The 25,092-nt window shown below is 46.2% G+C and overlaps 1 protein-coding gene across 1 annotated transcript in view; it reads left to right on the forward strand.

The window, feature by feature from the left end:
• The first annotated feature begins 11,250 nt into the window (after positions 1-11,250).
• AKNAD1 (AKNA domain containing 1) overlaps positions 11,251-25,092 on the forward strand; it is a 38,019-nt gene continuing 24,177 nt past the window's right edge. Inside the window, exons 1-7 of the mRNA XM_089299391.1 lie at positions 11,251-12,275; positions 17,835-17,873; positions 18,787-18,826; positions 18,991-19,139; positions 19,236-19,298; positions 23,812-23,852; positions 24,764-24,899. Of these exons, the coding sequence (XP_089155517.1) occupies positions 11,277-12,275; positions 17,835-17,873; positions 18,787-18,826; positions 18,991-19,139; positions 19,236-19,298; positions 23,812-23,852; positions 24,764-24,899 (1,467 nt within the window). The 5' untranslated portion in view covers positions 11,251-11,276. The remainder of the gene's footprint in view (positions 12,276-17,834; positions 17,874-18,786; positions 18,827-18,990; positions 19,140-19,235; positions 19,299-23,811; positions 23,853-24,763; positions 24,900-25,092) is intronic.

Genomic DNA, 25,092 nt, shown 5'->3' on the forward strand with positions numbered 1-25,092 from the left:
AAAAAACAAAACAAAACAAAAAAACCAATACCTGGATTAATGTCAAGATTATAATTAAAATTGTTAAGATTGTAAATGGTATTGTCAAAACTATAATTTATACTAGTTTTGCATAGGTTTTAGGTCAGCTTGACCCCAGTAACCATGTATTCCCCCCCGATCCTAGCAACCATGTATTCCCCTCATGATTTTGCAGTTTTTGACTTTATAAACTTTATAAACCCTGTTGCTTTGGGCTTCAGGGTCAAGTGTTCTTTGGGACATGAGCCCACTCTCAGCTGCCGGCAATAAAGGACTCAAACTTTTCAGTGTGTGGCGCTCCTCTGTCAGCACTCGCTCAGGCACAACAGTATCAGAGTGCTGGTGGAGTCCTAGTGCTCCACTTCCTGTCCAACCTCCTGCTAATGCACCTGGGAAAGCAGCAGTTGGCGGCTCAAATACCTGGGGCCCTGCCACCCACGTGGGCAACCCAGATGGAGTTCCAGGCTCCTGGCTTTGGCATGAGCCAGCCCCAGCTGTTGCGGGCATTTGAGGAATGAACCAGCAGATGGAAGATCTCTCTCTCTCTCTTTCTGCCTTTCAAATAAATAATTTTTTTAAAAAAAGGAGCTTTGATGAGATGAGCACATAAGAATGTCTTAAATAAGCTCTGAGATGCTTATTAATTGATGCCAATGGATTAGTAAAGATTACTTTCCTTCCCATAAGCAAAGGAATCCTGGCTTCGCAGCAGGGAGAGGTCTTTTCTCCCAAGTATAAATGTAGTGACTGTGCAGAAAGGCCAGAAGGCTCCCTCCATGAGACTACCCTGGAAATCACACGTGCACAAGCATGTGCGCATGCTCATACAGGCAGGCACCTGGTGAGGTCAGGCTAGAAGCAAGGATGAAAACTATGCATTCCGGGGCTGGCACTGTGGTGCAGTGGGTTAACACCCTGGCCTGAAGTGCCGGCATCCCATAGGGGTGCCAGTTCTAGTCCCGCTGCTCCTCTTCCAATCCAGCTCTCTGCTATGGCCTGGGAAAGCAGTAGAAGATGGCCCAAGTCCTTGGGCCCCTGCACCCACATGGGAGACCTGGAAGAAGCTCCTGGCTTCAGATAAGTGCAGCTCTGGCCGTTGCGGCCATCTGGGGAGTGAACCAGCGGATGGAAGACCTCTCTCTCTCTCTGTGTCTCTACTTCTCTCTGTGACCCTTTCAAATAAATAAAATAAATCTTAAAAAAAAGAAAATTATGCATTCCTCTTCCTCTCTGTCGCTCTGCCCTCTGCCTTTCAAATAAAATACATATTTTTTTAAAAAAGGCATTTCTTGGGACCGGTGCTGTGGCATAGCAGGTAAAGCTGTGCCAGTGCTGGCATCCCATGTGGGCACCGGTTTGAGTCCCTGGATGCTCCACTTCTTTTTTTTTTTTTAAAGATTTATTTATTTATTTGAGAGTCAGAGTTACACAGAGAGAGGAGAGGCAGAGAGAGAGAGAGAGGCTTCCATCCGATCCATCCGATGGTTCACTCCCCAATTGGCTGCAACGGCCGGAGATGTGCCGATCCAAAGTCAGGAGCCAGGAGCTTCTTCTGGGTCTCCCACATGGGTGCAGGGGCCCAAGGACTTAGGCCATTTTCTACTGCTTTCCCAGGCCATAGCAGAGAGCTGGATAGGAAGTGGAGCAGCTGGGTCTTGAACTGGCATCCATATGGGATGGCAGTGCTTCAGGCCAAGGCATTAACCTGCTGCACCACAGTGGCGGCCCCAATGCTCCACTTCTGATCCAGCTGTCTGCCGTAGCCTGGGAAAGCAGTGGAAGATGGCCCAAGTCCTTGGGCTCCCTACCCCTGCGTTGGAGACCAAGAAGAAGCTCCTGGCTCCTGCCATTGCAGCCATTTGGGGAGTGGATGAAAGATATCTCTCTCTCTCTCTCTCTCTCTCTCTCTCCTCCCACCGCCGTAACTCTGCCTTTCAAATAAATAAATAAATCTTAAAAAAAAAAAGACATTTCTTGCACCCAGGTTAAGACTTCCAAGCATCCATTTTCTCACTTTGTAGCACCAAAGACCTATTTCCATGGACAAAAGCGTTTCAAGAAGTGGAAAAATAGAAGTAGCAGATAAATTTATGAGGGGCGGGGAGGGTGAATTGCCCTGTGGCTTAGTGGGTAAAGCCACTACCTGCAGTGCTGGCATCCAATATGGACACCGGTTCAAGTCCCAGTTGCTCCACTTCCAATCCAGCTCCCTGCTAATGCACCTGGAAAGCAGTGGAGGATGGCCTGGGTGCTCTCCTTATGCTATCTGGTTTTTCCTTGGATCCAAGCTCCAGCAGAAACAAGTTTCTGTGTGAGGGGCAGCCAGCTCTGGCAGACACTAAATACATGTTTGTTACCAACAAACGCGTTTAAAACGGAGAACAACCTGCAGTGATTAAGTTGGTCACTTACTTTCTATTTGAAGCACCTGTTTTAATGCAATTTCCTTTTCCGGCAGTTTACGTCTTTTGCTCTTAAGGGCCATTTGCTTATTGGTTCAAGTAACCTTTATTCCAAAATGAAAAACAGAGGAAAGCACGGGCAAGGAGTCATGATCAATTCCTCCCTCACCCACCTTCCCAAACACATTGCCCGTTTCTGTTGATTTTTCCTCTAAAACACGTCCCGTGACTTGCACACGTCTGTATGTCTAACCTTGGCTGCCACCTCCCTGCTGGCTCCTTTCCTTTTCCCAGCACGCAGAGTTCTTGCCCATCCCCAGGTCTTTGCACTGGCGCCAGCTCTGCCCGGCACACTTGCCACGCTGTGCTGTGTGCAGCCGCCTTCACACCGCAGGTTGAAGCTGACACACAGGTCCTCAGGGAGCTCCTCCCTGGCTATTCCCTCTGAGAAAGTTTTCCCTTCCCTTCTCATGTTCTTTCCCCCAGCAGTGTCTTCCTATCCTTCACAGCGTGTGTCACCATTTAGCACATGCAGTATTCTAAATCCTTTGCATACGATTAATAAATTGTTGTCAAGGCACTGAAGCAGCACTAGGCACAAAGTGCTGTGAAGTGTGGATTTTTTTTAAAAAATCCATTCGCATAATCTTCCCAACACTCCCATGCAGCAGTGCTGTCACATCCCTGTTTTATAAAAAGGCAGTTGGGAAACAGAGAAGGTGAGCAACTTGTCCAAGATTGCACAGCTAGGGAGTAGCAGAGGCCAGCTACAAACTCAGTCGGGTACCAAAGTCACGTGCCTAACGGTTTTCTATATTTTCCTTTTGATTCCAGGACCTAGCACCATGCCTTGAACCTAACAGCTGCACTCAGTAGAAACTTGTTGAATAAAAGAAGGATCAGCGCCAATAAGAAAATAGAATTCACCTGTAATCCTACCACATTTGGGGATTCACCCCCTAGATTTTTGCTCTAATGCAAAGATGGAGCTTTCCTCAGTATCAGAACTTGTAGAAATCATTTTGAGGGCCAGAGATCAGGCAGCAGTGTGCAACGTGTTTGACATCTTATTCATTATTTTTACAAAATTATAATTTCAAGTCGGTGTTCTTTCTTTAGGCTGTGGGTGGAAGGATAATCTTTAGAGAGAGTAGGCAGGGATTTCCTAAAATATTCTGGGCCCTCATCTCTCTTGGCAGGTTCAAACTTCAGGTATAAAATTTAGGGAAGGGCAGCGAAGTTTTGGGGACAGGATTTGTAAAAATTAGACTATTTAAACCAACGTGTTTTAAATGTTTGCTGATTTATTTTTCTTATTTGAAAGGCAGAACAACAGGAGAGAGAGAGAGAATGAGAGAGAGAGAGTTAGTTTTTCCACCTACTGATTCATTCCCCCAAATGCACGCAACTGTCAGGGCCAGGTCAGGCCAAAGTCAGGAACAAGGAACTCAAGCTGGGTCTTCCACATGGCTGCAGGGACCCAGGCACTTGAGCTACCAGCTGCTGCCTCCCAGGGAGCTAAGTGAAAGCAGAGTGGGGACTTGAACCCTGGCAATCAGATGTGGGATGCAGGCATGCCAAGCAGGAGCTTAACCTCTACACCACAACACCTGCCACTAATTCAATGTGAGAAATATTTTCAGAAAATCAATTAGCAAAAGTCTTCTAAATGTTCCCCAAACAGAGCCAAGGTCCATGGCTTGCCATAAAAATTAGACCATTTACGATGATTGCATGGCTTCATCAAAGGGAAAATTGGAAAAAAGAGCACTGGTGGCAGGTGCCGTGGCAGCAGGTTAAGCCACCGCCTGTGACGCTGGCATCCCATAAAGCCACAGGTTCAAGCCCAGACTGCTTTGCTTCCAATCCAGCTCCCTGATAATGTGTCTGGGAAGGTAGGGGAAGATGGCTCAAGTATGTGGGCCCCTGCCACCATGTGGGAGACCCAGATGGAGCTCCAGGCTCCTGACTTCAGCCTGGCCCAGGCCTGGTTGTTGCAGTCATCTGGGGAGTGAACCAGCAATGGGAGATCTCTCTCTTTCTCTGTCACTCTGCCTTTCAAACAAATAAAATAAGTCTTTAAAAAAAATAGGCCGGCGCCGCGGCTCAATAGGCTAATCCTCCACCTAGCGGCACCGGCACACCAGGTCCTAGTCCCAGTCCGGGAGCCAGATTCTTTCCCGGTTGCCCCTCTTCCAGGCCACCTCTCTGCTGTGGCCCGGGAAGGCAGTGGAGGATGGCCCAAGTGCTTGGGCCCTGCACCCCATGGGAGACCAGGAGAAGCACCTGGCTTCTGCCTTCGGATCAGCGCGGTGCGCCGGCCTTAGCGCACCAGCTGTGGCGGCCATTGGAGGGTGAACCAACAGCAAAAGGAAGACCTTTCTCTCTGTCTCTCTCTCTCTCTCACTATCCACTCTGCCTGTCAAAAAATAAATAAATAAATGTTCGCATTTTGAATATTTATGAAAAAAAAAAAAACAGTGCTGGCCTCTTACAGAGCAAGAAAGACAAGCAAAGGCTGCTGCTACAACACCGAGCAGAAGCCTCTCTAAATGATTGGCTTGTTCAAAGCTTCAAAGATATTTTTCTCCCTTGACTTTTTTTTAATATTTTATTTATTAGAGTTACAGAAAGAGAGAAGGAGCGATGGAGAGAATAGTCTTCCATCTGCTTGGGCCATCCTCTGCTACATTCCCAAGGCGCATTAGCAGAGAGCTGGACAGGAAGCGGAGCAACCAGGCCACGAACTGCAGGCAGCAGCTTAACCAGCTACGCCACAGCACCGGCCCCTCCCCACTTGACTTGTGAAACTGTGTCAGACTAGTTTGTGGCAGCTGCTCATCAAATTCATGACCACTCAGGGAGAGACTAATCTCTGAGAGGTCTCCTGGATCTCAAGGGCGTGCTGGTTGGATATGTTGCTCCATCAGACTGTCTGCCTTCTGTCACTCACAATATGGAGATGAGGCCACATGGAATGGTATAGGGTGACAGTCACAGGCGCTGCATTTGTGGGCAGCCCCTATTTCTCAGATAAAGTTAGCCGATGGGATTACCGGGCAATAACTGAATGCAATCACACAGAGGCAGGCTGTATTATATTACCTGTGAAAATATTTTAATCTAGAAACACCATACACTGGATATAAAACCCCTGAACACTTGACCCCTGGGTGTGGCCTAGGCTTTATTGCTCTGAGCCACGGCCTGAGAAAACACAAATCCTGAGCCAGCATCAGAGGGAGAGGATGTGAACATTAAAGCAGTCAAACCAAGGATTTTTTGAATGCTCTTAAAAGACCAAAAAAACAAACAAACAAACAAAAAAAACCACCACCACCACCACCACCACCAAAAGACAAAGGTTCCGATCGCATCAGAAGTTCCCTGTGTAGTCATCACAGCTGATTCCTTGCTCACACATCCGGGAGCAGCAGGCACACCATGATTTGGAAATTCCCTTGCTGTTCTATTATTCCACTGCAGGCAACTTCTAACTGTTGAAAAACAAGATGACCTGGAGGGCAAAGATTGCTCCTGTCCATCACAAGGCCCTTCAACTTGTTCGCCCTGTGATGTCCAGAGACCCCCGTGTCCCCTGCATTGTTGGAGTTTTTTTGTGTTGACTGCAGCTTTGTGTTGGTTGCAGAATCAGAGTAGCATGTCTCTTTGAGCGGTACAAAAATACTGGGAGATCCGATACTTAAGGTGCCTCATGTAATTAATTCTCTTTCTAAACAATGAATATATAAAGGAGTAAGATGTGTTTGGAATGCTGACCCATTACCTCCAAGAATCAACTCAAAGTCAGGAAGGAGGGCTATTCCCAGGAGGGTAGGGTGTTAGGTGGCTGTGCTTACCAGTGCCTTAGTGGAGGGAGGCAGGGGAGGGAGAATAGCAACAAGGTCTGCTTTCTCCTCTGTGCCTAGATCATGCACATTTGCTCCATTTGCATGGCTAGCAGAGGTCTACACACAGAACAGAGGGTATCAGGGAGGTCCAGAGATTGACCCAGGACCATAGCCCCATGGTTTTCTGTGGTGATGAGGACAGTCCCGTAATATGTAAAATTGTACTGTCACTAAATGGGCTTAGTGAAGGGAGGAAATATCACCTACCAGCCAGAAACAATGATTTGCTGATCATCTCTGCCCATTAACCACCAAGGAGATTGAGTTTTCCCATCCATAGACATTCTTAATGGATCCCATCAGATTCCCAGTCTTCCCAGCCATGCTTATCTTGTCCTAAAGAAGCAAGTCAGGGAGCTTAGATTCCCATTTCAGCACCAGATTTGGACTTCATAATGAGGCAGACCTCACAGGGAATGGCTGTCAGCATGGTGAGCACCTTGTTGTTCATGTCCACTCAGTGCCCCTGTCGATGAGCTCTCCCAGGCTGGGTCACTGTGATGTCCCGCCTTCATCTGCTCAAAGCATGCATGCTCAGAGTGACCTGTGAGCTGTTGCTGAGCTCACAATGGTCAGCGGAGCAGCATAAGCAGTTGTGGCCCCAAATGTATTCACCTGACTTCAGTATGTCAAACTGGGTTCTACAGGAAGGTTCTGTTGGCGTCTAACCAGAATCTCTTTGGCTGCACCATTGGATTCCAAGGTTGAAGTGGGTATTGATGTTGGAAGATGTTCCAGTTCCTTCCAGCTACTGGTAAGGGGCCCATTATAATGGTAAGGATGTGGGTTGTCCATTCCCAGAAAAAATCCTCTGGATATTCTGTATACGCACACAGAAAAGCTGTTTTCCTGTGTGTTATGAGAAGGTTTCTCAGGCTTTGGCTTATCTTAGTATTGTCTCTCTCTTATCCTTTCTAAGTGTCATAGCAAAAATCAAATTTCATCAGTTGAACTCAAATACTTAGAAACTGAGATCTGGCCAACAAAAGGTCTTTTCTTCCTTAACAAGGACTTGTAACTCAGCCATGAGTCCCTCAACATGCAGAGAGAGCTAGAGGATGACTTTGGGGTTGTGCCGTGGGTCATTAAAACTCCTACAAAAATAGAATCTGTTTTGCTTTCCTCTTTTCTCTGTAGGCATCTTTTTGCCCTCAAAAATTAGACAATACTTTGCTTAAAACTTAGTGATCTTTTTCATTTCCAAATAATACATTTATTTATGAGTAGATTTAAAGTTTTTAAAATTTATTTATTTGAAAGGCAGAGAGTGAGCAAAATCATCCACCTGCTGGTTCACTCTCCAAATGTCTGCAATAGCTGGGGCTGGGCCTGGCTACAAACAGGACTCAGGAACTACATCCAGGTCTCTCATGTGGGAGGCAAGGACTCAGCTATTTGAGCAATCACTTGCTACCTCCAAGGGTGTACTTTAATAGGAAGCTGGATTGGAATCAGAGTCAGGACTTGAAGTCAGGCACCTCTATATGAGATGCAGGCATCCCAAGTGCCTTTTTTTTTTTTTTTTTTTTTTTTTTTTTGAGGCAGAGTTATAGACAAACAGAAAGAGAGAGAAAGGTCTTCCATCTGCTATTTCACTCCCCAAATGACCTCAATGGCAGAGCTGAACCAATCCAAAGCCAGGAACCAGGAGTTTCTTCTGGGTCTCCCATGTAGGTGCAGAGGAGCCCAAGCACTTGGGCCATCTTCTATTGCTTTCCCAGGCTACCAGCAAAGAGCTGGATCAGAAGAGGCACAGCTGGGACACAAACCAGCACCCACGTGGGATGCCAATGCTGCAGCTGGAGGCTTAGCCTGCTATACTCCTCAAGTGTCTTAACCATACACCAAATACCTGCCCTGATTTTATGGGTAGGTCTTAAAAATAATTTTAAGGCCCTTTTAGAGATTGTCTTCTATACACGGTTCCCTCCTTTCCCCACAGGAAAGGAGGGCCCTGTCTTCTGCACCTGGGTTCCTTCAGTCTTCCAAGGCTGAGAGCAGTCTTGTTTTCCTACCATGTCTGGGATTCTCATTCTGCGCCGCACACTATGCCAAGTGCTGTCTGTGAGTCATCTCGTGTAATCACCCAGCAAGCTGTGAGCTCAGGCTAACCGTTCCTATGTTTCAGAAGAGAAGACTGAGACAAGTCAGATAACTTGCAGGATGATAGGCAGCTAATGAACAGAGAAGCCAGAATTCAAGTCCGTATCTCTCTCCTCCTGCTTCCCCACTTTGCTTGTGACTTTGCATTTTCCCTTGTTGTCCAAGTTGGGTCAGAGGAGCTTGTAATTCTGCTCATGAAGATGTCCCTGGCTTTACAGTCTACACTAACCTCTACAAATGACTTAAAGGAACCCTGCAATGATCTCTTGCTTACTCCTCCCTCCTGCTCCCCAGAGCTATCTTTTTGACTGAGTAATCTGACACCGGCATGTATCTATAAATTAAACGTTTTGTGCAGTGCTTCATAGATGTCTTCACCACATTTAGCAATTCCTTTTCCTTGGAGAACTTAGCTCATTTTTTTTTTGGTCAAACATATTATTTTAGCTTTGAGGTTGTCTAATAAATCATAAAAGTTTGGATGGCAAGAGTACTTCAGAGACTGGCTCACCCAACCCCATCATTGTATGAGAAAGGGAGGCTGGCCAGGGACTGTGGTCAGGCTGGGATAGCAAACCTCAGAGCCTGGTTGGGGCTCTGGGCAAGACAGAGCCTCAATAACTCCATGTAAAACTTGAAATCATTTTACTGTTCCTAAGGAGTTGTCTCAAAAGCTCACAGATCAAGAAAAGACGCCTAAATGGGTATTTAAAATGTTGTTTTTTAAAAAAGAAAAACGCCCTGCAACAAATGGCAGCTGGTTTTGCTTTGATTTTTCTCAGGAGGACCCCCAAACTGCCCTGAGGTCAGTAGCCTCTGCCGCCAGGCTCCTGATGGGCCCTAATTCGAAGAGGCATGTTTGGCCCAAGGCTGGCAGAGGCTTCTCTGTCCCTTGGGCATATTTCTGTTAGTTCTTCTACCTTTGAACATACAAAGGAAAATCAGGGGAAGGGAACCAGAGTGTCTGGAGAGATAGGTGAAGGAACCTGTAGGACATTGTGCTAAGTGAAATGAGCCAGACATACAAAGACGAATGTCACATGATCGCATACATATGTGAGTTTAAGAAGGTTGAGGCAGGGCAGGCATTTGGCCTAGTGGTGAAGATGCTACTTGGGATGTCCGCATCCTCTAGCTGAGTGCCTGGGTTTGAGACCTGGCTCTGCTCCCAATTCCAACTTCCTGCTAACGTGCACCCTCAGAGGCAGCAGGTGATGGCTCAAGTACTTGCATCCCTGCCACCCACATGGGAGACCTGGATTGAGTTTTGGGGTCCTGGCCTGGGTCTGGCCCAGTCCCAGCCTTGTAGGCATTTGTGGAGTGATCTGCAGATGAAAGATCCCTCTCTCTCTCTGTCAAATATAGTGAAAAGAAAAAGAAAAACTAGTAGAAAATGTTGATAGCATAGAACTTGAGACTAAAATAGTGGTTACCAGAGGCCAGGAAGGGTACAGGAGAAGGGGTGTTCTACTGAACAGTAGACACTAATGTATGGTAGCAGACAAAATGCATTATATATTTCAAAATAGCTACAATAAAGGATTTTGAATGTTTTGCTAAAAAGAAATAGTAAATATTTTCAGGTGATGGATATGCTAATTAGCCTGATTTAAACATAATGTGTTCATGTATAGAAATTGTGCCACATAGATATGTGCAGTTATTATGTATCAGTTAAAAATAAATCTTAAAGGAAAACACAGGAATGGTAAGGTGGGTGGTCAAGTTTGAGCTGAGCTGGCTTTCAGTAGATAAGACTTAGAGCCAGTTGGTGATACACGGGCAGATGACATCCAGAATACTTTATTTTAGTTTCATTTGATAGCCTAGAGAGAAAGAGCTCCCATCCACTGGTACACTCCCCAAATGCTCACACCAGGAGCTCAGCCCAGGAATTTCATGTGGGTCACAGGAACCCAACTACTTGAGCTATCACTACTTAGTAGGAAGCTGGAATCAGGAGCTAGAGCTGGGCTTTGAACCCAGGCCCTCCAATATGGTAGCAAGTATCTTACCTAGATCTTGACGGCTAGGCCAAATGCCCAACCCTGTGGTACTTAAAACCATGAATACTTTGGTTGCACTTCAAACTCCTATTTTGGAGAACTCCAGATAGGATTTCCTAAGGGAGGTTGAAAAGATCTGGTCATGGGACCCAGCACTGTAGCTCAGTGGTTAAGCAGCCACTTGTGACACTGGCATCCCATACTGGAGTGCCAGTTCAAGTCCTGGCTACTCCATTTATGATCCAGATTCCTGTTCATGCACCTGGGAAAGCAGTGGATGATGGCCCAAGTACTTAGGTCTCTGCTATCCTCTCGGGAGACCTGGATGGAGTTCCTGGTTTCAGCCTGATCCAGCCCTGACTATTGTGGGCATTTGTGGAGTGAACTAGTGCATAAAAGCTCTCTCTCTTTCTTTCTCTTTCTGCTCTCTCTCTCTCTCTCTCTCTGCCTTTCAAATATATAAATAAATAAACCTCTTTAAAAAGTTTTGGTCATGAACTATAGACTAATGTCTCCCTCATAATTCCAACACTTTCCAGTTTTTTTTTTATTTACTATTCTATCATATATAGGAAGAGTTAGCTCTTGGCTAAGTCTTCTGCCTTCAGGTCTATAATTGAATTTCTCTAAATGAAAAATACCCATTTTGTCCTGGCATAGATACCAGGATAAGCATAGTCTCCCACTTATCCCAATGTATTCCACAGTGAGGCTATTCTTGTTTCATGCAGACTAGAACACACAATGAAGACAGTCAATGAAAAGCAGAAGACCCATTGTCACAGTTAGGAACCCCAAGGCCAAGCTACAGAGGACGGGCGAGATTGGGCTGCATGAGCATGGACGAAGCTGACTTTTCAGAAGACATGACTTACAAACAACAGGAGGACTTGCCTTACGATGGGGATCTCCCAAGAAGCAAGACGTGCACTGATTATAATTTTACCTCAAAAGATGCCCACTGGAATGTCACTAACCGAATTCTTTTAATAGGGGATGCACCCCAGGAAAAGGCTACACAGGAGACTTGCAGAAATAGAGCTGCAGCCATGACCCTGGATAAAACTACCGAGAATGCTGTCAACAAAAAATATGACAAAGAGAAACACTGCGCCGTGACTCTGCGTGTCATAGCTAATGAAGGAGATAGCTCAAAGACAAACATTTCTACTGTTTTACACCACCATCTTTCCAAAGAGCGGTTCTTAAGAGGTCAAGGCACTGATGATAAAACACTCCCCAAGACCTTGAGTTCAGACAGTTTTGAGGAAGCAGCCATCATTGAGAACATTATTTCAGGTTATATTCAGACTCCTTGGCCCAAAGAACAAAGCCCAGCAGTCACTGACCAACTCAACCTCAAAACAGATGGTGAAAGCGGCAAGAAGCCCAGTTGTCGAATCACAGCAGAAGAAAATATCCGTGACCCAAAGGGGCCAGAGGTGGCTGGAGACAGCCACCATCAAGAAAATGCAGCATTTCTAACTCAAATCAAGGGTCCAAGGGATAAACCGAAAAACTGCCCAGGGCAAGCCCCCCAGAAACAGGAGACTGAAACAGCAACGTCAGGCCATGGATTCCAATATGGCCAAGGCCAAGTTCTTTACCAGCTCCCTGATTTCTCAAAGGTTGCTCCCAAGGTGAAAATGTCTAAAGCCAACAGCATTAACAGACCATTCACATTACCTAAACAACCCAACTTTTCTCCTAAATTGAGGTATAAGCCAGCTATTATACATGATATTTTAGAAACCATGTCTAGGTCAAACTGTGCAGAAAAGCAACATCAAGAGCAGAAGAGGAAAATCACAGAAGTCTCCCCACAAACGCAGGTGAGTGAAGCATTCTCTGTAAAACAGTCCCTGGGGCCACTGCTCTGGAGGGCACAAGAGGGTCGGTCCCAGCTCAGGCCCCCGGGCACCCTGGGTGAGTGACTCGGCCTCTCAGAAGCTCGGTGAGTGTCCTCAAAGGATGACTCAAGGGCTGAACTGACAAAATCCGTATTCCTCAAGAATATGGAAATAGGGTTCCCTGCCCCCCCTTTTTCAAGCTTCATTTTATTCTTCTAAACTGAGCTCCTCTCCTCTGGGAGTTCTCCTCAGGCGGGTCCCCAGCCTCTCCTCAGAGCCTGAACCTCCAAGCTTGACCTTGCAAGGGACATCCTAGCTCTGCTCACCCGAGATCTCATTCTCAGCATCTCCTCCACTTCCTCTCGGGCCACATGACTTTCAGCTCTCCTGAGTCATAATCATCTCACCCTCCTTAGCTCAGTGCATTTGTCAGCATGATTATATCAGCTTGTTTTGGGTCACAGTAATCTGGAGGGGGCTATTTCTTATCTTTTTTTTTTTTTTTTTAGTTTTTATTTGATAGATAGAGTTAGTGAGAGAGACAGAGAGAAAGCTCTTCCTTTCGTTGGTTCACCCCCCAAATGGCCGCCACAGCTGGCACTGCACCGATCTGAAGCCAGGAGCCAGGTGCTTCCTCCTGGTCTCCCACGCGGGTGCAGGGCCCAAGCACTTGGGCCATCCTCCACTGCACTCCCGGGCCACAGCAGAGAGCTGGACTGAAAAGGAGCAACCGGGACAGAACCGGCGCCCATATGGGATGCTGGCGCGATAGGTGGAGGATTAACCAAGTGAGCCACGGCGCTGGCCCTAATTTCTTTTCTTTTTAACATATATTTGTTTATTTGAAAGAGTGACAGAGAGAGAGAGAGAGAGAGAGAGAGAGGAAGAGACAGAGAGATGGCCATTCTCTGGTTTACTCCCTAAATGGCTGCAGTGTCTGGGACTGGTCCAGGTCCAAGCCAGAAGCCAGAAACTCCAACTGGGTCTCCCATATGGATGGCAGGGGCCCAAGTACTTGGGTCATCCTCCCTTGCTTTCCCAGATGCATTAGCAGGAAGATGGGTCAGAAACCGAGCATCAGAGATTCAAAACAGCCCTCTGAAACGGGATGCCGGAGTCACAAGTGGCAGCTTAACCTACTGTGCCAGCCCCTGCAGGTGTCTATTTCTTCCTTTAGACTTGAAGACTTAGGAGGGCAACAACCTTATCTTTGTCTTTCCATTGCCTACCTTCCCCCAGGGGCCTGGCCTTGTATCCTACATAGATTATGCCTCTAGTTATCAATGCTAAATTGAATTGAATTAGGATCTTTAGCAACAGATTTCAAATTTGTTATATTCGTAACCATTTACTACAAAACGTTATTACTATTTAATTTATTCTACTTCTCCTATTTTCTTACCCCATCTTCTTATCCTCCACCCAATACTCTAACACGCTGAGGCTTAGGGTCTTGTTGATTATTGAGGTTTAATTAGGGAAATTGGGGGGGCGGAGCTGGTGCTGTGGTTTGGTGTGGAGGGTCAAGCCTCTGCTTGCAGTGTTGGCGAACCATATGGACACTGGTTTGAGACTGGCTGCTCCACTTCTGATCCAGCTCCCTGCTACTGTGCCTGGGAAGGCAGTGGATCATGCACCCATGTGAGAGACCAGAAGAAGCTCCAGGCTCCTGGCTTTGGCCTGGCCCAGCCCTGGCCATTGCAGCCATTTGGAGAGTGAAACAGTGGGTGGAAGATCTGTCTCTGTCTTTCTCTCTCTCTCCTTCTCTCTCTGTATCTCTGCCTTTCAAGTAACTAAATAAATCTTTAAAAACAAATAAAAGAAATTGGGGCCAGTATTGTAGTGCCGCCTGTGATGCCAGCACCCCATATGAGTGTTGGTTGGAGTCCTAGCTGCTCTATTTCTGATCCAGTTTCCTGCAAATGAACCTAGGAAAGCAGTATAGGATAGCCCAAGTACTTGGGCCCCTACACCGCTGTAGGAGAAATCCAGATGGAGTTTCAGGCTCCTGGCTTTGGCCTGGCCCAGGCCTCATTGTTGTGGCCACTTGGGGAGTGAACCAGGCGAGGGAAGATCTCTCTCTCTCTCTCTCTCTCTGTCTTCTCTATCTGTAACTCTGCCTTTCAAATAAATAAGCAAAATAAATCTTTTTTCAAAATAGTAAGGGAAATTGACATGAACAAAGTCAATGTTATAGTTCTTTGGCACTTTACCAATGTTGTATTTTTTTTTTTTAAAAGATTTTATTTTTTTGACAGGCAGAGTTACAGAGAGAGAGAGAGACAGAGAGAAAGGTCTTCCTTCCGTTGGTTCACTCCCCAAGTGGCCGCTACGGCCGGCGCACTGCACTGATCCGAAGCCAGGAGCCAGGTGCTTCCTCCTGGTCTCCCATGCGGGTGTAGGGGCCGAAGCACTTGGGCCATCCTCCATTGCCTTCCCAGGCCACAGCAGAGAGCTGGACTGGAAAGGAGCAACCGGGACTAGAACCTGGCACCCATATGGGATGCCGGTGCCACAGGTGGAAGATTAACCTAGTGTGCCACAGTGCCGGCACCATGTTTTTTTTTTTTTTTTAATATTGGGGTTTTAAAATTTGCTTATTTTTATTTTAAAATTAGTTTTATTATTTGAGAGACAGAGGAGACAGATGGACAAAAATCTTCCATTTACTGATTCACTCCCCTGGGATTGGGTCAGTGAGGCCAAAGGCAGGAGCCCAGAACTCAGTCTGGGTCTCCCAAACAGAAAGCAGGAACTTGAGGCACCACCTGCTGCCTCCCGGGGTGCACATTAGCAGGAAGGTGGAATCTGAAGGAAAGGCTGGACTTGAACTCAGGCGCTCCTCTGTGGGATGTGGGCGTCCCCCACCCAGTGGCATCTTAACCATTACACCAATCAACCTGCCCTCGCGTACTCTTTCTTTCGGCCCTTATTGAGGGCTTTCTGGACTGAACAGCACTGTCTGCCTGTTTCCATTTCCATAACTCACACTCAACTCTCTTCTCTTTCAATTGAATACTCAGTGAATTTTAGGTTTTAAAATTTTTTATTTTAATTTTTAATTAGTTTTTTTTTTAACTTTTATTTAATGAATATAAATTTCCGAAGTACAGCTTATGGATTACAATGGCTTCCCCCCCCATAACGTCCCTCCCACCCGCAACCCTCCCCTTTCCCACTCCCTCTCCCCTTCCATTCACATCAAGATTCATTTTCGATTCTCCTTATATACACAAGATCAGTTTAGCATACATTAAGTAAAGATTTCAACAGTTTGCTCCCACACAGAAACACAAAGTGAAAAATACTGTTTGAGTACTAGTTATAGCATTAAATCTCAATGTACAGCACATTAAGGACAGAGATCCTACATGAGGAGTAAGTATTTCTAAAATATGAGGGATCTTCAAAAAGTTTTTGAAAAATGTACACTATGAAAAAACTATGCAGGGATTTCAAATAATAAGCTTAGCAACTTATCTTTTAATTCCATTTACTCACAAACCTTTTGAAGTACCTTTGTATTCCTTTTTTTTTAATCTTTTATTTAATGAATATAAATTTCCAAAGTACGACGCATGTGTTACAATGGCTTCCCCCCCCATACCGTCCCTCCCACCCACAACCCTCCCCTTTCCCACTCCCTCTCCCCTTCCATTCACATCAAGATTCATTTTCGATTATCTTAATATACAGAAGATCAGCTTAGTATACCTTAAGTAAGTATTTCAACAGTTTGCTCCCACACAGAAACATAAAGTGAAAAATAATAGATGATTTTTTTAAATGATGATGAAATCAGATCAGACCTATTGTCATGTTTAATCCCAGTGAGAGTCAAGTTGGGAATTGATAATTTCTTTCTTTCTTTCTTTTTTTTTTTTTTTTTACAGAAGATCAGTTTAGTGTACATTAAGTAAAGATTTCAGTCGGATCTCGGATCTGGCTGAAAAGCCCATGAGAGTATTTCAGGCATGGAAAGCCAAGACACTCTGGCAAAAAGATCTCTGTGAGTGAGATCCCAGTGGAAAGAACAGGTCTTCAAAGAGGGAGGTGCCTTTCTCTGAAGGGAGGAGAGAACCTCCACTTTGACTATGACCGTGTCTAAACAAGATAAGAGTCGGAGAACTCAAGGGGCTTCCATAGCCTTGGAAACTCATAACTGGTGCATAGGGAGATTACTGATGCCATAAACAGGAGTGTCAATTGGTAAAGTCAACAACAGGAGTCACTGTGCACTTACTCCTCATGTAGGATCTCTGTCCTTAACGTGCTGTACACTGAGGCTTAATGCTATAACGAGTACTCAAACAGTATATTTCACTTTGTGTTTCTATGGGGGTGCAAACGACTGAAATCTTTACTTAATTTTTAATTAGTTTTTAACAGAGCAATGTACTTTGTATATAAAATTCTAAGAATATAATGATATTCTCTACCTTCCTCCATCCCTCCCAGTCTCTTTCCTTCTTCCTTTCTGTCTTTAGTTTTTGAGATAACATATTTTAAATTTGCATTACAGTGGCCAGCACTACGGCTCACTTGGCTAATCCTCCACCTGCAGCGCCAGCACCCGGGGTTCTAGTCCCTGTTGGGGCACCGGATTCTGTCCAGGTTGCTCCTCTTCCAGTCCAGCTCTCTGCTGTGGCCTGGGAAGGCAGTGGAAGATGGCCCAAGTGCTTGGGCCCTGCACCTGCATGGGAGACCAGGAGGAGGCACCTGATCCTGGCTTTGGATTGGCACAGCGCATAGGTCGTAGTGGCCATTTTGGGGGTGAACCAATGGCAAAGGAAGACCTTTTTCTCTGTCTCTCTCTCTATCACTGTCTAACTCTGCCTGTCAAAAAAATAAAAAATAAAAAAAATTTATGTTATAGTAAAAAGGCTTAAACTTCACTGAATAAGAAGTTTAACAAGGAGTAAACAAAAAGACTCTAGTTTAATGGGAACACAGACAACAGCTATAAACAACAATTGAATGGAAAAATGACCATTTTATCCATAAATAGTAAATTTTAAAGTAATGATAGATCATTAAAACTACAGTAGTAGAATATTCTTAGCCATTGGTTTGACAAGATTTATTTGTGTATTTGAAAGTCAGAGTAATACAAAAAGAGAAGGGGGAGAGAGAGAGACCTTCCATCTGCTGGTTTACCACTCAACTGGCTGCAGTGGCCAGGGCTGAGCCAGGCCAAAGCCAGGAGCCAAGAACTCTATCCAGGTCTCCCATGTGGATGCAGGGGCCCAAGCACTTGGGCCATCTTCTGCTGCTTTCCCAGGTGCATTAGCAGGGAGCTGGATAGTAAGTGGAGCACCTGGGACTCAAATAGGCACCCATTTGGGATGCTGGAGCCGCAGGCAGCGGCTTTACCTGTCATGCCACAACGCTGGCCCCAGGGCTCTGTGACTCTGAATAGACTCCCACACACACCTGGAGGCAACAGCCCATGTGGCCATGACTGGGGTGCTTTTCTAGGTCTCAGAGAACCTACACCCCTGTGGCATCAGGAAGTCTCAGTGTTCCTTGTTCTCCTTTCAGGTGAACATCCGTGCTGTGTCCAGCTCTCCAGGGCCCAAGGTTAGTAGAAGCAGGATAGATACCAGGTCTGTCTCTCTGGAAGTGGGAGTTTGAGGCTGCTGTCTGGTTTTTCCCCAGTCCTGTCAGTTCAGGTTAGAGACCTGGATCCTGTAGGTTTCATAGCTACTTTATACTCAAGACCGCTACCAGCTACCCTTTGGCTGTGTGGCATTCATGTGTTTGAGATTTATGTGTTAGGTACAATGGGAAGATCTCCAAGATGGGTCACTCTGAATTCCAGTCCTTGTCCAGGTACCCCGAGGCAAGCAGAAAGCAATCCATGTCTTGGCGCAGGTTCTGGAACATAATGCGTGCTGTATTTTTCTCTAGTGTGGCTCCCATGGGGTCAGTGTTGATGAGAGTGCCGACAGCAGAGCTAGAGGCAGGAGCAGCAATGCACTTGTCCTCACAGCTGGACAGTCAGCTTTCAGGAGAAATGGAGCACTCCTCCTGATGGTGTCAAGCATGGTGATAGTAGCAGCTAACCTGCGGCAGGGGCCTTCAAAAAGTTTGTGGAAAATGTGTCTCATGAAAAAACTATGCATGGCTTCCAAATTTTTTTTGCACAAAAATAAACTTCTCCTTTAATTCTGTCCTTCCACAAACTTCTTGAAGTACCCTCGCCTTGGTGAGTGCTTACCACATGCCTGATATTGCAGTAAATGTTTAACATTTTATGCTCATACAACCCTATAAGTGATGTCCTATTGCTACCCCCATTTTACCACCAAGGGATTTGAGGTGTACAGTGGTAAGGCAATTGCCAGGTCCCCCAGCAAATAAATGTCAGAGTGGATTTCAGCCTTGGCTTCATAGCCCTGGCTTTTGACCACAGCATGGAGCTGCTCCTACAACGGGAATGCATCACTCATCAGTATCAACCCTGATGTCTCCTTGTCCTCTAATTATGCAGATGAAGCCTCCGGTCCCCATCCGCCAGGAACTTCTCCCAGGTACTGGTGTTTTAAAACTTCTTTGATTGAGATATATACAAGTGTTTTGAAAACTTTTTTAAAAATAACAAGTGGTGGTAACTGCCACAGATTTCCATTCTCAGTGCCTCATACTGTGAAAGGCTGAGATGGATGTTAGCCAAGACGCATCCTTCCCCGTACAGGAGTAGAATCGGAGACGACGCTCTTCAAGCTGACATCAACCTCTCAGAAAGACCATCTCTTGAATTCTTCTTACATATTTCTGAAGATATCCCAAGGAAAACAGATGTGTCAGAGCTTGAAAGAGCAGACCGAGCAACTGAAGTCTAAAGTAATACTTTTAAAGCTTGTTACAAACAATAGGAGTCACCAAATTCAAACACGAACAACCGTGCCACTAATAAAACATTACCCTTTCTTGCTGCAGGTACAAGAGTTTTCCAAAAGTATAAAGCAAGACTCTGACGGTCATTTGCAAGACGGAAGGCTGGTAATGAATTTTTTTTTTTTTTTTGACAGGTAGAGTGGACAGTGAGAGAGAGAGACAGAGAGAAAGGTCTTCCTTTTTCCATTGGTTCACCCTCCAATGGCCGCCGCAGCCGGCGCGCTGCAGCCGGCGCACCGTGCTGATCCGAAGCCAGGAGCCAGGTGCTTCTCCTGGTCTCCCATGGGGTGCAGGGCCCAAGTACTTGGGCCATCCTCCACTGCACTCCCTGGCCACAGCAGAGAGCTGGCCTGGAAGAGGGGCAACCGGGACAGAATCTGGCGCCCCGACCGGGACTAGAACCCGGTGTGCCAGCGCCTCTAGGTGGAGGATTAGCCTATTGAGCCGCGGCGCCAGCCGGTAATGACTTTCATTTAGGTTTTAAATCCTTTAGTAAGGAACTTGACATCACTGATACAAATCATAGCACCAAATATTGTCTACAGTGGTGAGAGTAGGAATAGTCTGATAGGAAACATCCTGCTGAATATTAAAATACCCTTGTTTATGGGGTTAAAGAGCTTAGGATTCTGCTTCTCTATGTACTCAGCCCTCTTTCCTTCTCAGGGGATATTACTCAGGGCTGTCACTCCTCACAGTCGTCTCATACGGTGGGTTCCAGAGCAGAACACGCAAGCCACTGCAAAGCGTGAGCTTCTCTACAGTTGCTAGCTCCTGGCAGATTTAGGTTGTGAAAATTACTGGTATCTGGCAACTCAATATATAAGACTTTGAAGCACGTAAACCTTGAAGCAGTGCTTTTCAGATCAAAAATTGTTCTCTTCTATGTCCTTGCTTGCTGTTGCATTCAGTCAAATCAATAGTTTCTATTGTCAGCTACTAATTTATGCTGTCATCAGTGCCAGGGCAGTGGGAAGCTGGGGTGGATCGAGAGAGCAAAAGGCTGAGACCAAGAGAACCACAAATGTGCTGGCACTGAAGATGGAGTTTGGGCCTTTGGGTCAACAAGACGCATGCTCACAAGTCCTGATGTTGGCACAAGCAAGGTTCAGACAGCTAACAGTAGGGACAAAAATCGGGAGGACCCAAATGCTGAAAGCCACCACTGATCATGCCTTGCATTAATTAAACCAGCCATTCAGTCATTCCATAAACACTTGCCAGGCACTTTGTGTGTCCTAGATCCTGGCCAGACACTAGGGTTTTGTTGATGAAGAAATATTTCTTTCATCAAGTGGTTTAGTCTTCTAGGAATAACAGGAGAGGTAAAGAGACAATTAAAATGCAGCTTGAGAAACACTGGAGATGATGCTGATGGCAGCCTAGAAGCAGCTCACCTTTGCCAGTTAGGGGACGCTTTGGAAGGTTTCCTGGCTGGCCAGTGCCAGATGAATAGGGGGGAGATTGGCAGAATGGGGGGGAGTGTTCTAGAAAGTAGCAGGTACAATGCACAGGGGCAAGAAAGTGCTGCTAGTATGAGAAACTGCGGGGCTGGCTCTGTAGTTGACTAAATGGAACTCAGGATGCCTGCAGTGGAGTGCAGTGGAGGAGGCTGGGGCTAGATGGGACACATAATGACAGGCCTTTGTGCCCTGCGAGGAAGCTTAGATTTTCTCCTGAGGTTGAGTGACGTGGAAGCCATGAGGGATGTAGGGTTGGGAAATGGCAAGCACCATGAAAGGAAGTCTACTGGCACAGAGAGTGGTTGGGAAGCCAGCATCCAGGCAGCACTGAGGCTGGCAATGCAGATGATGACGGGAACAAGTCTAATCTCTGGGGAAGTGGTGGCAGATTGAAAGGGGTCAATAAAGGAAGGGAGGAGGCTTGGCTGAGCTCCAAGGTCAGGAATAAAAGTGCAGGGTCCAGTTCAGAACGGTGTGGAAAGCGAGCAGGAGGCAAGACGTCAAGTTTAGCTTGGGACACTTTGAGTTTGAGGTTCCTAGGACCATCCAAGTAGAAAGATCCAGTGTGGGGGCCAGCACTGTGGCACAGCGGATTAAAGCCCTGGCCTGAAGTGCTGGCATCCCATGTGGGAGCTGGTTCTAGTCCCGGCTGCTCCTCTTCCGATCCAGCTCTCTGCTATGGCCTGGGAAAGCAGTGGAAGATGGCCCAAGTCTTTGGGCCCCCTGCACCCACATGGGAGAACCGGAAGAAGCTCCTGGCTCCTGGCTTCAGATCGGTGCAGCTCTGGCTGTTGCAGCCATCTGGGGAGTGAACCAGCAGATGGAAGACCTCTCTCTCTCTCTCTCTCTGTCTCTACTTCTCTCTGTGACCCTGTATTTCAAATAAATAAAATAAATCTTAAAAAAAAAGAAAGAAAAATCCATTAGGTGGTGATTTAGGCCCAAAAGGTAGATCTGGGCAGAGCTGGGTGTGGGCTGAGGCCATGGGGTGGATGAGATTGCCCAGGTGAAACCTGCAGAGGCAGAAGTGAAGAGGGCCAGTGGCACCATCGTGGGAAATAGCAGCGAGGGCAGGGCCTGGGCCCAGGGGAAAGAAGAGAGGTAAGCAGAGGAGACGGAAGAGGAAAGACCCAAAAGGCCCGAGGCAGAGCTAGAGGAGCAGAGCTGTGGAAGTCAAGAGAACAGAGGGCTTCAGGAAGTGGGGAGCGAGAGAAGGAAGGAAAGTCAGACGCGCATTGCACCTGATTGGCAGCCAGGCGGCCAGAAGTGGTGGATCTGGAAGCCAGACGGCAGGATTAATGGGTAAATGGTAGATACAGGGGGTCTCCAAAAAGTGAGGATTTTGGAAACTGGCAGACCATCGAATTTTAAAGGGCCAAGGAAAGCACAGAGAACTGGGTCAAGGCCTTCAGAGTGTCTCCCTGATGTTACAGGGAAAGTGGGGAGTTCTCCTAGGATCGGGAAGATGATAGAGGTGGTTCCTGATGGTGCCAGTCTGTAGTCTGAGTTCCAAGTCCATTTGGTTTGGTGTTGATTCTTCCAGATAGGACTGAAACGGACCTCCCAGCCTGCCCTGGTAGAGAGATGGGGACTCTGGAGTAGACATCTTTATTCTGCTGATTGGTTATAGAACTTTAGATGCCTTCCATCTCGAGTTGTGATGAGAACTAAATGAGGTACATTTCTACCTAGAAACCTGTGCCCTATCTCGGAAATACGATACCACTTAAATTTTGAGATCCTACATTACAACTCATAATGGGCTGTCTTTCTTTTTCTCTTTATCCTATTTGAATAGCTAATTCTCTCTTAAGGCTTCAACTGCCCTTTTCCTGCTATCAATCCCCAAATCACTGGTCCTGACCTCTCCCCCATGGCTCCACAAGTCTGTGTGTATCTTACTGGGCTATTCCACTCTTACTGCAAACTTGACCTCGTCCAACACTAACACCTTCACTCAAACTTGTTGGCCTTTCCAGATTCCACAGTCTGATCACAACCTTCCCATATCCCAGGCTAGAAACTGGAGCGTTGTCTGCGAGCTTTGCACTATCAGTCAGGGTCCCAGCAGACATTAGTAAAGACATCATTTTACAACACTGTGGGTAGCTGCAAGGCAAATCAACAAGAGATACAAAAGCATCTCATGGAAGGATCAGGGGTTGCTGCTTCACCCTCAGGCCCGAAGGAGCAGAGGAAAAGCAGGTGTGGAGCCTGAGGAGAGTAGCTGTAACTGTAGGAGTAGCTGACACGCTCTGCAGCTTTTGGTAGAGGGGCATGGCAAACCCATGATGACACAGGGAGGAGGAAATCAAGGCAACAGATTCCATCCGCTGTTGCCTCCCACTGGCTGAAAGCAACAAGGACAAAGGGGGCCTTTGGATTGAAGGCCAGTCTCCTGGCCGGGGTGCAAAGATGGAGAATGGGGCTGGGGGGGAATGGAAAATGCCCACCAGACCTGACTTTTCTTATACCTTATAGCCAAGATGTTTCTAAACTCTTGTCTATTCATGTTTAATATTAATCGTAGCTACTATCTACTGAGTATGTACAGACACTCTGCAACTTAACAACAGTTCAACATAGAATTTTTTAAAATTCTTAGGGAGAGAGAGAGGAAGAGGGAGAAGAAAGCTCCTATCTGTTCGTTCATTCCCCAGATGCCTGCAAGAGCGAGGGATGAGTCGAGCTGAAGCCAGGAGCTGGGAACTCCAACCAGGTCTCTTACATAGGGGGCAAGAACCCAAGAACTGGACCATCACCCGCTGCCTCCCAAGGTGTGCATTAGCAGGAAGTAGAGATTAGGATCCAGGACTCAGACCCAGGCACTCAAATATGGGACGTCCTAACCACTGGGCCAAATGCTTATCTCCTGACTTATGATGCTTTTTAATTTACAATGGTGTGAAAGTGGTACCCATTCCATAGAACCTGCACTTCAGATTTTGAATTTTGATATTATGGGGGGCTAGCGATATGCAGTACTCTACTCTCTTGCAATGCAGGGCAGTGGGAGCAAGCTGTCCCTCCTAGTCAGCCCCATGGTCACAGGGTAAACCTGGTCTCCACAAGGGACCATGCTCCATAAATTACATGAGCTAGGTAACACTTTATCATAACATAGGTTTGTGTTAGATGTCTTTGCTTAACTTTAGACTAAAGTAAGTGCTCTGAGCATGTTTAAAGACAAGCGAGAGTAAGCTATGTGGTTCAGTAGGTTAAGTGGATTAAAGGTATTTTGACTTAATTTTCAATTTACAATGAGTTTATTGGATTTGTAACCTGATCATAAGTTGAAGAGCATCTGTACTATGCTCTGAGTGCAATCCATTATCTCATTTAATTTTCATAATATAAAGTGAGGGCTATTCCTTTAATTTTACAGATAAACTGACAATTAAAGAATTCAAATCAATTAAAATCATACAATTAGTAAACAGCATAGTCTAAACTTTAACTCTGCTATGTGTTCCTATAATCCCACTGTGTTTTATTTCTGTTCTTGGCAATCTCTTTCCAATTTGTCCCTCTCCATTCTCACGGATACAGCCTGGTTCGAGAGCTGCTGTGCATCCTTGAAATCTGTCTTAAGTCTCCTCCCAATGAGCAAAGTCGTCTAATCTACATTCTGTTTTCTCAGTGGAATAAAATTCCCAAGACAGGGTCTGTGCCTGATACAATTTTTGTATCTCACACTTCTGGCCTGTGCCAGGCACAGGCAATGCTCAGGGAATGGTTAGTGACTGGGGATGTGGGACTGAAGCCTCTATGCATCTTTAAGACATGACCCTCACCTTCATGGTTAAATCCTCATCTGCACGAGGGTGCATATGGTGACATCTGGATGAGGTTGTGTATGGTGATGTCTGGAAGATCCATTCACAGCTTTGGCCGAATCTTCTACTGGTCCTTCCCTCCAACAGCCCATGGACCCAAACCTAGGACCTCCAACATTGTGGCTTCAAGCATCCTTCCTAGAGTTCCAATTACCTCCTCTATAAAGTTGGGGTAATCAAATCAAATTTGAGGTGTATACAACACGGATGTGTGGCTTAAATAAGAAATGAGAAAGTGCTATGTAAGCTAAAACTCATTCTGCAAATATAGGGCATTATCAGTGTCCACCCGAGCAAGTGCTGAGGCCTCAGGGGGCCCGAGAGAGCGGTCGGAAGTCACTGTGTTTCGCAGCTGTGTGGTCGTGGTGACTGATGAGATGACTTGTCTCGGTTTTAGATGTCAGGCTGTAAAATGAAACACTGGCACTGCCAGGAGGGTGGCGGTTTCATTTCAACACTACCGCAGGACCCACTTGCATTGTAGTTATGGGAGAACACACCCAGGCTTGTGAATGTTTCCAGCAACTTCACTGCTGCAGGGATGTCTCAGACTTGACCTTGAGCATCTTCAGCAGGAGTTTCTGGCTACCCAGGGGATGT

This window comes from Oryctolagus cuniculus, chromosome 7 (assembly GCF_051225735.1).
Source record: "Oryctolagus cuniculus isolate XC-2025 breed Fujian yellow rabbit chromosome 7, ASM5122573v1, whole genome shotgun sequence".
Taxonomy (NCBI): Eukaryota; Metazoa; Chordata; class Mammalia; order Lagomorpha; family Leporidae; genus Oryctolagus; species Oryctolagus cuniculus.